At 43.3% G+C, this 14811-nt stretch overlaps 1 protein-coding gene across 1 annotated transcript; it reads right to left on the reverse strand.

Moving 5' to 3' along the window:
• Positions 1–1829: 1829 nt before the first annotated feature.
• On the reverse strand, positions 1830–13424 carry LOC137470017 (uncharacterized). Its single transcript, XM_068182999.1, has 6 exons — positions 13299–13424; positions 12388–12540; positions 10311–10329; positions 9065–9327; positions 7853–9008; positions 1830–1864 (listed from the first exon to the last, which is right to left on the reverse strand). The coding sequence occupies exons 1-6, from the start codon at positions 13422–13424 to the stop codon at positions 1830–1832; spliced, it is 1752 nt and encodes a 583-aa protein (XP_068039100.1).
• Between the last annotated feature and the right edge of the window lie 1387 nt (positions 13425–14811).

Here is a 14811-nt window from a genome sequence, read left to right on the forward strand (position 1 = left end):
CCACGTGACTGGATTGTCCTTTTAAGCCGGGGGTAAGGGGAGGGGCAGGGACGGGTAGCCACCAACCAGGTGAGGGGGAGGGGTGCCAGGGGAGAAGGGGCACTTAGGTCTACCAATAGCCACAGGGGGCAGGGGGTATCTTTCAAATCTGCCAATCACTCGACCCCCTGGACCCCCTGTCTCACAGTCAGGGCTCATGGGGGTTGGGGCGGGGGGAGAGGGTTACCTTTGGGAGGGAGGAGACACACCGCAACAAGCACCAGAAATCGGTCTGGGAGCAAAAGAATTGCAGTGCAAAGGAGCAAAACATGCCAAAATTAAGCTGAGAAATGCTGCAAAATCAGGGAAAAAATCACGGAGGAAGAGAGGACACAGAGGGGAAGAGGGATGTGACATGGCATGCAGAGGGAAACAAAAATTGGAAAAACCTCGGCCCAAGCCAAAGGCAGCAAAAGTGACGGCATGGCAGCAAGAGCAGGGCTATGCACCAAAGCTTGCCCCTTTGGTCCCCATTGAAATCGCAAGATTTCGTTTCCCTTCCCGAAAGGAAACTTAGTTTCCTTTCGGGAAGGGAAACGAAATCTTGCGGATCCGAAAAGAAAGGCTCCCTAAGACTCTGGAAAGGAGATATGACCAAGTGAAATGCCCTTGAGGAAAAAAGCCAAAAATGGGAAATTGGGAAATGTAGTAAGCACCAGAAATCGGTCTGGGAGCAAAAGAATTGCAGTGGAAAGGAGCAAAAAATGCCAAAATTAGGCTGAGAAATGCTGCAAAATCAAGGAAAAATCACGGAGGAAGAGAGGACTGTCAGGGTCCGCAAATGCATGCAGGGTCCCTGATAGGTTCTTTTTGGAGATCTCAAAGCACAAAAGACACAGCAGGGGACACAACACTTTGCTTAAACAAAAATGCACTTTTATTTAGTGCCAACAACTGCGATAGTGGGAGAGAAAAAAAGAGATAGAGTGAAAGGTAGAGAAAGAGGGGAAGGGGATTATAGCTACCAGTCTGAAGAGACGTGGCCCTCAGAGCTTGACGAGATGCTCATAGGATGTCTTCTCCAGGTGGGGTCCGGACAAAGTCCTCAAAACTCCTTCAGTCTTTTATAGGGTTCCTCAAAGCGGGTGGCATCTGGCCAAAGCAGCAGCTCTCCTGGCTTCACGGTGGGTGTGGACTCGTTTTGGGAACCAGTTGTAATCATCGCGTCAGTGCAGGACCAAGAGTACAGGACCGAAGGTACAGGACGAACTGATTAGGGCTCAGTCCACCATGACCAGTCCATTGTTCTCGCACTGAGTTCCCATGGCATCGCATACCAGTCCTTAAGGCTTGACAGACTTTCCACCTCAGCCAGGCTAGAGCTACTTTTCAGGGTCTAGGGTCTTAGTCCTTGGAGGCAGTCGTGAGGCAAACATGAGGGATTTTCGGACAGACCCTGACACCACCCCGTGACTCACGACTGGCGACGAAAAGTACTCCATCAGCAAGGTCTGCAGCGTTGTCACAAAGTCTTCAGGCCTCGACTCATCAGTGTCTGGCAGCATATATCCCAGAAAAACAGAAACAGGAAAAGATATCAAAGAGGAAGAGGGAAAAAGTAAAAGAAACAAGGACAGGGATTAAGAAAAGATAGAATAGGAAATAATGATAAATATTGATTATAACAATTTTTCTTGTAATTGAAACAATTTCTTCGAAAACAATCAAAACAAAATCACAAAATTCTTTTACAAATTTTTTAAGCAAAAATCTCCAAACAAAAACTTAATCACTGTTTAACATTATTAAAACAAACAATACTAATTAAAACAAACAACAAACAACTCTAATTAATTTGCTGTCGCAGGCCTAATTTTTTTTTCTGCTCGTGTAGTTCTTCTTGTGTCAATAACTTTAGGAATGTCTTTAACAAAAGGGGTTTTTACTGAACTGTGTGCATCTATAATTGATGCCAATCGGGTCAGCTGCCTCATCATTTTCCAATTCAAAATGTATAAAATGGCCGCTAAAACAAAACCAATTAAAACCAAGATCAAAAGAACAACAATAGGATGGCACACTTTATTCAGGATGCCTGTAGCAGTAGGTGACCACCCAAAAAGAGTATCCCACCATCTGTGTTCAGCATCCTTCCTTACTCTTTCTAAAACGTGATGTATCTCCTTCACATCATGATGGACTGTTACCAGGGTCTTTTGCCCATTTCTCTTGACCTTTTCTAAAATTTCAATTAAGTCCTGGTGAAGCAACAATTGCTTAATCAAAGTTAAATTCATTCCAATAGAGGCAGGCAATATCTGGTGAATTAGTGTAAAATTGGATTGTAAAAGGTGGTAAGACATAACTGGAACAGTATAAGAAAAATCACATCCCGTAATCGTGGTAAAGTTACAGACACAAAAATTTGAATGATTCTTTGGATTCACTGCTACATTTTCTATGAACACTACATCACAAGCAGTCCTTAGACACACACACCCATTACCTATGTACACTAATATTGTTACAGGAGTTTCATCAGGGTGAACTTCAAAATGGCAAATATTCTGCTCTGTGTCCAAACAAATTTCTTGAGCTATAATTGCATTACTTTCACAAATAAAACCTTGTTGCTCCCGGACAATACAAGATTCCAAATTTACAGTTTGCCATTTCTTATCAATTTGACGGGCCCATTCTCTATGCTCGGAAGGATAGAGAATAGCTCCGTCATGATTCAGTCCTAATGCAATGATAGGGAAAATCAAAAGCACTGAAGCATTAGATATCGTTAACACAAAAGCTGTGGCTGTGTTTGTACTCGGGTTGTAAGTGAAGTTCACCAAATTCCACCAGGATTGGAATTTCTTTTCAAAATCATTTGCATTGTCCCAAATTATTTTTCGAATGTCAGTAGGGAAAATGCCTTCTTCACCTTCTCTTATAATTGAGGCAACAACTGTCTGCATCCAGAGCTGTGCCTGGATGCAGCTAAGGGCCAGGGAAATGTTGTTTTGTGCAACACTAAGTGCATCAATTATTAATTTGTGATCATTCACATTTACCTTTTCCCAATTTGGTAATATGTTTGATAACAACCACTGTTGTGTTCCCAGGGCGGATAAAGAGGACTGCAAGGGTTGTTGTAATTTTATCAAGTCTCTTGTGGTGGCAACCAGTTTATTCATCAATACTTCTGAATCAATACTATTTAGGATTCCCAATCCTGTTCCCACAACACCGGTTATGTCTCTTGCCATCCGTTTTTTGGAAGGGTTCCGTTTTCGCAGCCAGGTGGTCCACCCTTGAAACGAAGTTTGCAAAAAGGGTGAACAGTTTGGCTGAATTTCTGAGACACTGTTCTGCATCAGTAATTTAACTTGTTTAAGAGACCATGCCGGATTGAACAATATTTGCTGTTGGCCAGTTTTCTTTATTACATATGGTCCGATTTCAAAAATTTTCGGGGTGAGCATGACCGGTGGTTGGGTGGTGGGCACAGTAGGCATTACTACATTGACATCGAGTTCTCCCCAGTGTTTAGTGTTGTTTTCACCACATATCACTCTGTGAGAAAATTGTACATCTGTTAGGTTCAACCAGCAGTTCTGATTCTGAGTCTCACAGTGTAGAACACGACCGTGAGGCCCTATACCAGAGCTGTGTATGGGTTCAATGAGGGATCCATCAATTAATTCACATCGAATTGCAACATCGTTACCTCGTATTACTGCAAAGGGAGGAAAAACATTATTTTTGCTATGCAACACTACGGGAGTCTGCACACCAGAGTACATGACCACTGCAGTTAACATGGGTTTTGCCACAGCATTTATTTTAAACCTGTAAATTAAACCTTTCAAGCTTGACTGATCTGCCGGGTCATTTTGCCAATTACATGTCACATAAATTGATTTAGTTAAAGTAAAGTTGTACCAACAATCAGTGGGTTCATTCTTACAAAGCTTCGTGATCTCAACATTATTGGTGCTAGGGTCTAATGTATAGTTTCCAACATCCTTCTGACGACAACACAACAAAAGGGGATCTTGCTTGTTGCATTTCCATGTTGTAGTGGGACAGAGTCCTGCTGTAATGTTGGGGTGCAAACTGCTTGTTATACCAGGTTCTAAAAGATTTCCAGCTACTGCGATGTTAGTAGCTTTCTCATGAGATAGTCCTTCTACTTTTCTGCATCCTACGTTAATGTTTTCACCAATTGTCCCAGTCAGCATTCTAGCCCAGTCTTTTCGGTCCCAACCCCACTCACTTCGACGGTATACCTCTGAGTCATGCAGCACTACAGTCGCTAGGTTTGGGCGAAGATCTCTGGGGTAGGATCCTTGGACATTGGTGTACCTGAGGGTAGCTTCAGACCACGGCCACTCAGCCGGATCTTGGCCATAATGGTGTGGCAGGATGCAAAGAAGTATTAATAATGTTAACATGGTTATCTGACTTTCATATCACTCAGAGCGTCCCTCGGAGTTCTCCTGTAATAACAAACACAGAAAAATCTGCCATCTAAAGGCAGAACTTTTAAAAAGAGGGAATTATCCAGCGGGTACTTATCCGGTGTTCTTTACCTAGAGCATCAGATGCTACCCAAGCAAATTTATTCAAAGGGGTTTTCAGCACTAGTGGTACCTCCCCTACAGTGGGAAGGTCAACTAGGACAGGTTGTCCGGGATAATGAGCTGGATTTTCGGGATCATTTGGCCCCTTTAATGCCGGAATTATGGTTGGAGCTTTCGGGCAAAAGGCGGTGATTTTCGGACATCCGTTTGCCCCCCATCTTTCATTCACACTTTGTACAGCTTTATACAATCGACCATCCCAGCCTCCTTCTTGTGGTTTCAAAAGTCTTTTTAGGAGACCATTGGTTCTTTCTACAATTCCGTTGGCTTGAGGGTAATAGGGGGTGTGAAATGTCCATTTTATTCCTTCACCTTTTGCCCATTCCTGCACTACTTTAGCAGTAAAGTGGGACCCATTATCAGATTGTATTTCCTGTGGTTTTGGAAAGGTCCCAAACCATATCTGCAATGCTTTGACAGTGCTTTCTCCTGTAGCCCTTTTGAAGGCCTCAGCTTGGGCTAATCCAGATATTATCTCAACTCCCACTAACACAAAATGCTTACCTCCTGATTGCTTAAAAGGACCAATATAATCTACCTGCCATGCATCCCATAAGCCTTTACCTTTTCTTAAGTGTAGTGGGTCATCCTCTAGGGGATGTCTTTCTAGCCGTTTGCGAAACTGCTCACAGGCTGACACACAAGTTTTGCACATTTCCCTGGTAACTGGCCAACCCCGAGCATGAGCTTCTTTATACAAATCTTTTGCACCTGTGTGTTGTCTTTTTACATGCAACCATTCTAACAAGTGTTCCCAATCTTCAATAATTTCATCCTTTTTTAGGGGGCTCAGCTTAGCTAATTCATCAGCTCTGTTATTCCATTCTCCTGCTGGATTCCCGTCTGTCTGGTGAGAAGCTACCCACCCCACAGCAAAATTCCCTCGACTTGCAATTTGTAGGATTTCTTGCCACTTTTCTTTCTGCCATACTGGGATTCTGTTAACTTCCCAATCATTCTGTTGCCAGAAAGGCAACCATTCAGTACAGCCTTTGTATACAGCATAGGAATCGGTGTAAATGCAAACAAGAGAGGTGTTCTGTGCTTCCCTCTGGAAAGCACTCCAAACAGCTATCAACTCCCCAACTTGAGCACTGCCCTCCCCCTCTGTGATAATTTGTTCGCCCGAGGAAGTATGGAGGGCCACGGCCTTGAATTTCCACGCTTTTCCTTCTCTCTTAGATGAAGCGTCTGTAAACCATGAGTTAGCTGACTGCTCAGGGGAAAAGGGAGGGGCTATCTTAATCACTGAAACAGGTTTGTCTTCACTATTATTCAGATTTTCTGTTTCTTGTATTGACAAAATTTCCACAGCTCCTTCAGTGATTGAGAAAATGTGGCAGTAGTGCTCTATTTGTGCATACCATTTTCTCACGGAGGCCCGTTGAGCTACTCCTTCAGGAGGAGGAGTCCCGGTAGTAACTATTTTGATTACTTTGAAAGGACCTCTCAATACAATTGGTTGCTGTCTTGTAATTTTTTCTACTTCAACAAGAGCCATGCTAACAACAAATAGCTCCTTCTCCCAAATGGTATACCTTTTTTCTGCATCTTTAAAACCACGGGAGTAAAAGCTAACGGGTCTGGTCGGGCCTTCAGGACCCCTCTGCCATATATGTACAGACAATCCTGAGGATGCAAATCCCCATTCTACTTGAAAAGGATCTGTAGGATGGATGGGACCCAATGCTTGATAAGCTGTTGCTTCAAAAATCAGCAATTGCAATGCTTCTTCCTGCGAGGGGCTCCAGTCCCATTTTACTCCCTTTCTCAACAGGTCATAAAGAGGCCTAGCAATAATTGAAAAATCTGGAATATGTTTCCTCCAAAACACTAACAATCCTAAAGCTTGTTGCAGTTCTTTCCTGGATTCTGGCATTTCGATCTGATCTAAAGAGGTTAAAGTATCGGGGGGAATACATGTCATACCTCCTTTCCACCATATTCCTAAAAATTTCACTTCTTGTGAAGGTTTTTGTATTTTCTCTGAAGGGATCTGTAAACCTAGGCTTTCTAAATGAGAGATTATTTTCTCTTGAGTATCCCCCACTACTTCTTTTTCTTCTCCTCCCACAAGGATATCATCAATGTACTGATAAACAGCTACAGTGTCAGGTTTAGATATGGTTTCTAACTCCTGGGCTAAAGCATGGTGGGCTAAAGTAGGTGAATGCTTGTACCCTTGGGGCAAACGTGTAAAGGTATATTGCTGTCCTTCCCACACAAAAGCAAAACGGTCCATGTCTTCTGGCTGTATAGGTATCATAAAAAACATGTCTTTAACATCTATTGTTGCCATAAAAGAGTGGGCTTTTTCTTGAATTGCTATTATTAACTCAGCTAAATTTGGGACAGCTGCTGTAAGAGGGTCTGTGTTAGCATTAAGACGGCGGTAGTCTACTGTCAGTCTCCACTTCCCATTAGGTTTTTTAACTGGCCATATTGGGGAGTTAAACAGACTATGAGTGTTAATAATAACTCCCTGATCTTTCAATTCTTGAATAACTGACTTGATGCCATCTTTAGCACCAGAGGGCAAGGGATACTGTTTTACAGAAGTGATTTTACTGAATGGTAGTGGTGGAGCTATTTTAAGCAGCCTGATGTCAAGGCGTGGTGCACCAAAAGACCACAAAAGACCCTCTGAATCTTCCCACTGTTTCCCAGCAAGTATATCCATCCCTAACAGACTGTCCGGAATATTTCCAATTACCATTTTGACAACTATTAAGTTGTCTTCCCCGGGCAATGTGATTTTTACTAAAGCGATTCCCATAGGCTCTGTAGTTCCTAGGGCATTTAAGACACAACACCGTTTTTTGCTAGGGACAACTCCACATTTTTGAGCATCTTCATTTTTCAGTGCACTAATCTGGGCTCCGGTGTCTACCACAAAGGTTACTAAAGCTCGTTTGGGACCGACTATTGCTGTAATCAACAAATCACCTGTTCTTGGGTTTTTTGTGAGCTTTCTCAAAAACAGCCATTCTCCGTCTCTTTGCTCACTAACAAGAGACGGAGTTTCTAGTTTAAAGCAGGCTGGTTTGTTTCACTGCCTTGGAGCTGTAGGGAAGGTTTTTGTAACCCATTGTCTAAAACTCGTGTAGGAGAATGGTTTGGCTTTTTATCAAAAGTTTGTAAAGGGGGTTGTTTTGGCTTATAGCTTGAAGCTTGTGGAGGAGGGGGTGCGCTAGGTTGTACATCAGGTGAATTCAGTATCATGGATTTGGAACTGCGCCAGTTTGAAATTATTTTAACTAATTTTTCATATGGTAAGCCATCCATCACTTCTCGTGGCACTCCCCTTTTTAGTCCCATTAGCCACAACTGTTGGCGACTAGAGATCTGTTTCCCCTTTTCTGGTTTTTCATTTGGAGAAACAATGTGCCTGACCCCTCTGGTTTTTTCAGGCTTATCATCTGGGAGATTCACTGATCCATATTTTCTGCTGTAACTAATTAACTCTTCTGCAACTTGGCTCCACGTCCACACTTTATGGCTATTATCAGATTGTACGCTTAAAGGTTGGGCTGGAGTTGTAAGAGACGTGAAGCTTGGGCTAGTGGAACCAGTTTGGTCAATAGGATTGCTAAGAAATCTGTCTAGCCTGTCTACAGGGGTGATAGATGCAATGGTTTTCTGAAGGAGGATTGCAGTTGGTTTAAGGGACTCAGGGAGACCTCGACTTAGAGGTGTCATTATTTCAGGTTTTACTGGCAATTGCATAGGTGATTCATAGCCAGAAATCAATTTTCTTTCATGTATCATTTGCAAGCAGGCAGCTTTGTGAATGTTTTCTAAAAGTTGATCTGGCGTGCCGGTAATGGCTAGAGGATCCCCTCTTTCAAGGGGGCTAAGTCCCCCTGCCCAGTAAGCTGCGCGCTGTGTCAGGGACCATGGAGCTCGAGTATTTCCTGTTGTTAAGAAAACTCCATGTCCCCAATAGCCACTGGCTTCTTGCTCACTTAATTTAATTTGGTCTCCTCCAGTGAGTGAGACTCTAAACACATATTCTGTCTCTGATTCCTGAGGGAGACGTGAATATTCTTTCTTTAATTTGGCTAATTCAGTGGCAGTGTATGGTATTTCTTTGGTGGTAATGTGAGGATCAAAATCCTCTTCATTTATAAAATTGTATTCTGTTTTAATGAGAGGTCTCAAATTGGAATAACAAGATTCTCCACAATTTTGTATGTGTACCAATTCTTTCTGGGGGTATATGTGTTTAATGTGGCGTGCTTCTTTCTCTTCTACTTCTTTTGGTGATTCTACATGTTTTAAGTTTTTATCTCTCCCTTCTCTAAGACTTCTTTCATATTCTAATTCTTTCTGCAAAACTTCTACTAGGGTTTGTAGGGAGTCTATTACTGCTTTTTCTTTGCTCACCCGTTTCTCCCTCTCTTCTCTAAGACTCCTTTCATGTTCTAATTCCTTCTGCAAAATTCTACCAAATTTTGCAAGGAGTCTATGACTGCTTTCTCTTCAGTCACCCGTTTAAAACGGGTTTCAATGGCTGCCGATAGGCAAGCACCCAAAACTGAGCAGAGAATTGTTTTATTTCTGCCCAGCTTATATCTGGCATCATGTTGCAAAGAATATATTCTATCTACGACGTGTTCAAAGCTAAACCAATTATCCTGTGCCCATCCCTCTCCAGCTGGAGAGAGTCTAGCACCATATTTCGCTAGCAAAGCAAAAAATGTATCTTTATCTTTTTCAGTCATTTTGTGAAGGGACCAAAACCATTTTCAGGGAGGTACTCTTAAGTTACACACAAGCACAGCTAAAACTGTGTTTCCCTTCGCTTCCCTGGAGTGGGTGAGGGGACCAAAACTGTTTGGGAGGTACTCCTTAGTTACAAATAGTTGTCTCCTCAACTGCACCAAACAGCTCAAAAACACACACAAAAAATAAAACAACAAAGTCCCATCTTTTGTACAAATGAGATGTTCTTAAAAATCCTGAAGACAGGGGATGCTTTTCACCTGGGTGTATGCAGTTTGCGGGAAATTCCACTCGCACCCCTTGCTTTCTAGACAGCGCTCACTGGACATGGCATGCTAGGTGCGGCTGAAGAGAGGGTCCTTCCCCTGTTACAAACTACATACAACCCGCAACCCTTAATCTGTCTATCAAGATCCTGCCGACTACGCCAATTTAATGTCAGGGTCCGCAAATGCATGCAGGGTCCCTGATAGGTTCTTTTTGGAGATCTCAAAGCACAAAAGACACAGCAGGGGACACAACACTTTGCTTAAACAAAAATGCACTTTTATTTAGTGCCAACAACTGCGATAGTGGGAGAGAAAAAAAGAGATAGAGTGAAAGGTAGAGAAAGAGGGGAAGGGGATTATAGCTACCAGTCTGAAGAGACGAGGCCCTCGGAGCTTGACGAGATGTTCATAGGCTGTCTTCTCCAGGTGGGGTCCGGACAAAGTCCTCAAAACTCCTTCAGTCTTTTATAGGGTTCCTCAAAGCGGGTGGCATCTGGCCAAAGCAGCAGCTCTCCTGGCTACACGGTGGGTGTGGACTCGTTTTGGGAACCAGTTGTAATCATCGCGTCAGTGCAGGACCAAGAGTACAGGACCGAAGGTACAGGACGAACTGATTAGGGCTCAGTCCACCATGACCAGTCCATTGTTCTCGCACTGAGTTCCCATGGCATCGCATACCAGTCCTTAAGGCTTGTCAGACTTTCCACCTCAGCCAGGCTAGAGCTACTTTTCAGGGTCTAGGGTCTCAGTCCTTGGAGGCAGTCGTGAGGCAAACATGAGGGATTTTCGGACAGACCCTGAAAAGGACACAGAGGGGAAGAGGGATGTGACATGGCATGCAGAGGGAAACAAAAATTGGAAAAACCTCGGCCCAAGCCAAAGGCAGCAAAAGTGATGGCATGGCAGCAAGAGCAGGGCTATGCACCAAAGCTTGCCCCTTTGGTCCCCATTGAAATCTTGCGGATCCGAAAAGAAAGGCTCCCTAAGACTCTGGAAAGGAGATATGAGCAAGTGAAATGCCCTTGAGGAAAAAAACCAAAAATGGGAAATTGGGAAATGCAGTGAGCACCAGAAATCGGTCTGGGAGCAAAAGAATTGCAGTGGAAAGGAGCAAAACATACCAAAATTAAGCTGAGAAATGCTGCAAAATCAGGGAAAAAATCACGGAGGAAGAGAGGACACAAAGGGGAAGAGGGATGTGACATGGCATGCAGAGGGAAACAAAAATTGGAAAAACCTCGGCCCAAGCCAAAGGCAGCAAAAGTGATGGCATGGCAGCAAGAGCAGGGTTATGCACCAAAGCTTGCCCCTTTGGTCCCCATTGAAATCGCAAGATTTCGTTTCCCTTCCCGGAAGGAAACTTTGTTTCCTTCCGGGAAGGGAAACGAAATCTTGTGGATCCGAAAAGAAAGGCTCCCTAAGACTCTGGAAAGGAGATATGAGCAAGTGAAATGCCCTTGAGAAAAAAAGCCAAAAATGGGAAATTGGGAAACGCAGTGAGCACCAGAAATCGGTCTGGGAGCAAAAGAATTGCAGTGGAAAGGAGCAAAACATGCCAAAATTAAGCTGAGAAATGCTGCAAAATCAGGGAAAAAATCACGGAGGAAGAGAGGACACAGAGGGGAAGAGGGATGTGACATGGCATGCAGAGGGAAACAAAAATTGGAAAAACCTCGGCCCAAGCCAAAGGCAGCAAAAGTGATGGCATGGCAGCAAGAGCAGGGCTATGCACCAAAGCTTGCCCCTTTGGTCCCCATTGAAATCTTGCGGATCCGAAAAGAAAGGCTCCCTAAGACTCTGGAAAGGAGATATGACCAAGTGAAATGCCCTTGAGGAAAAAAACCAAAAATGGGAAATTGGGAAATGCAGTGAGCACCAGAAATCGGTCTGGGAGCAAAAGAATTGCAGTGGAAAGGAGCAAAACATACCAAAATTAAGCTGAGAAATGCTGCAAAATCAGGGAAAAAATCACGGAGGAAGAGAGGACACAAAGGGGAAGAGGGATGTGACATGGCATGCAGAGGGAAACAAAAATTGGAAAAACCTCGGCCCAAGCCAAAGGCAGCAAAAGTGATGGCATGGCAGCAAGAGCAGGGCTATGCACCAAAGCTTGCCCCTTTGGTCCCCATTGAAATCGCAAGATTTCGTTTCCCTTCCCGGAAGGAAACTTTGTTTCCTTTCGGGAAGGGAAATGAAATCTTGTGGATCCGAAAAGAAAGGCTCCCTAAGACTCTGGAAAGGAGATATGACCAAGTGAAATGCCCTTGAGAAAAAAAGCCAAAAATGGGAAATTGGGAAATGCACCAGAAATCGGTCTGGGAGCAAAAGAATTGCAGTGGAAAGGAGCAAAACATGCCAAAATTAAGCTGAGAAATGCTGCAAAATCAGGGAAAAAATCACGGAGGAAGAGAGGACACAGAGGGGAAGAGGGATGTGACATGGCATGCAGAGGGAAACAAAAATTGGAAAAACCTCGGCCCAAGCCAAAGGCAGCAAAAGTGATGGCATGGCAGCAAGAGCAGGGCTATGCACCAAAGCTTGCCCCTTTGGTCCCCATTGAAATCGCAAGATTTCGTTTCCCTTCCCGAAAGGAAACACAAATTTGAATAATGGGAACACACACATGGGAACTGCTGACATGTCTCAAAATCTGTATTATAATGGCACACAATTAAGATTGATTTATTCCACTTGAAAAGAAACAATTACCTTTGGATTATTATTCACTTGTATCCCAAGGTAGCCTTCTTGTATGATCTACTGGCAAGCCAACTTACCTTGCACATCAAGGTAATTTTTGCAAGGGCACAGTGTACCCATAACAAAGGGTACTGATAAGGGTATGTGATTTTGTAGTAGAGAATTTTAACAGTCTTTCCCATTGCACTGATTCCCGTACATGGTATCAAGTCTTCATTTTCCACAGTCCACTGGAGTGTGGAAAAGGAGAAGAGCTAGTTAGAAGATACTTCAGAAAGGCCATGGGCAATAAAGAGGGTCCTCATTTAGCCTTATTAATATACAGGATGAGAGCACTTTGGAGAATTATTATTTGCCTGCAGGACTCGTGAGGTACTATAAACTGTAGATTAACAGTTTTGACAAAGAAGGGGTCAAGGTTATATCGTTTCAAAGATAGAAGCAAAATTGTATTAATCTGTGGGTTATTGTCTGCCTAAAAGAGGCAAAACCCACATGATCAAATTAAGTTTTGTGATCCAGATTCAGTTGCTTAATAAATTTCTTCCTCACAAGGTGCTTTCCCTACATACCAACAATATCACAATTAATTTGACTTTCATTGTCAGTAGTCTGCGTTTTACCATAGAATCATAGAATGGTTTGGGCTGGAAAAGACCTTAAAGTCCATCCAGTTCCACCTGCACTGCCATGGGCAGGGACACCTTCCACTGGACCAGGTTGCTCCTGTTTTTTTTCCCAGAGGTTAAGAAGGGGAAAATATAAATAAAATCCGTCTTAATTGTAGGCTAATGCTACTGTAGGCACATTCTAAGGGTTCAAACACTGTATTTAAACTCTTACATTTTCCTAGTAGCAGGGACAGGATTAATTAATCCTTGTTTATAGTTTGACTAAGAATACTTGGACTTAAAACCAAAACAAACCAAAGGAGAAATCCGTGTTCCAGCCAGATCCATTCCGACAAAAATAAAAGAAAATAATGTACCAAGCCGATTGGTCTTGGAGAAACCAGCAGCAGCGCGCCGTGCCCGACACGCAATTTGTCTGCGAGCTGGGACAAAAAGGAGTAAGCGGGGAAGCAGGCGGCGGGCACCGCTAGGGGGCTCCGCATCCCGGCGCATCCCGGCGCATCCCGGCGCATCCCGGCGCTCGGCCGAGCGCTCCCCGCGGAACGCGCGGCCGAGACCGCGGCTCAGCCAAGAAACCGGAAAGCCTGGCATCCCAACTCTCCTTCGACAAAGACTTCTCCTTCTGGACCACCTCACTCCCCCAGTTTGAAACGACGCACAACAAATTTTGTGGTTATGTCTGGGACTACGGAGAGAGAAAACAAGGCTTGATCAGATTTGATGATTTTTTGGGATGCAATGTAGTGAAACGTTAAGATCTTGTAATTTAACAGACTGCGGTTCAATAATTGTGGTGGGGGTGGCAGGGAATAAGAAATAGAGGGGGGAAAAGGGATCCAGCTGATAGGATGACCTTTAAAAAGGGATGTTGTACATGAACAGTACATGCTTTCTTAGGAAATTTTGCAAGGGCTTTAAGGAGGTAAGGAAATACTGCCACTCTTCACTGACAGTTCCCACAGTTCAGGTAAATTTTCTGCAGCTAATGGAAACAAAATAAGTTGCATTATGCAATCAATAAAAAAACACACAAGAGTATATTTCTATTGCATTCTACAGAAATTCTTTGCTTGCTCTGGAAATTCAGAGTCCCAAGGCTTTAGTTCTTAATCCAATGACTTTCATGCACTCATTCACTGCTCATAGTATTTGTTTAATCATTTGTTGAACGAGATCTTTTTCTCCCCCCCCCACCCAAATTTTCACAGAATAGTACCAATTGTGTCTCATGAGACTTTAGAATTAAGTTTTGCTACCAAAGATCTTTTATATCTCTGGGTATCTGAAGATGTCAGCCCCTTTTTCCCAGATATTTTCCCTGCTCTGTGTGTGTACAAGCAAGAGGAGAGAAAATTATGTTGGGCACCTTTGAGTGGCCTGGGATGAAACAATGCTGTATTAGCCAGCAAAAAATCACCGGGCTTACACCTACAGCTTAGTGTTACAAATCAAAAAGGCTATTGAAAAATCTTCCAGCATTAGTTCAAATACAAAATTCAGAGCTGCATAATTCCCTCCCAGCTCCATCTCTTCCCTCTTCTCTCCCTGCTAAATACATAAAGGGGGGAGTGCTTGATCCCCAGTGCCTCAGAGCAGAGAGTAGTTTTTTCATCTTTACTATAATGTAAATGATAATATTACATTTATTTTTGCAGTGATGTCTTTAGGTTAAGGTTTGGCTTTTTTTTTTCTGTGTACTTAGTCTTAAACAGCACTTTGTCTCTTCAACACAGCATGTAGTGAAAGAAAAGTATTGTTTTCTGCATTTAACATGCTAGCAAATCAAAATGTACTCTTTTCTACATTGCTTCAAAAAGTGGATAGGAACCAGTGAGATGCCACCAGCTGTCACCTTTCTACAGACCCTGA

The sequence above is a fragment of the Anomalospiza imberbis genome, chromosome 3 (genome assembly GCF_031753505.1).
Source record: "Anomalospiza imberbis isolate Cuckoo-Finch-1a 21T00152 chromosome 3, ASM3175350v1, whole genome shotgun sequence".
Classification (NCBI taxonomy): Eukaryota; Metazoa; Chordata; class Aves; order Passeriformes; family Viduidae; genus Anomalospiza; species Anomalospiza imberbis.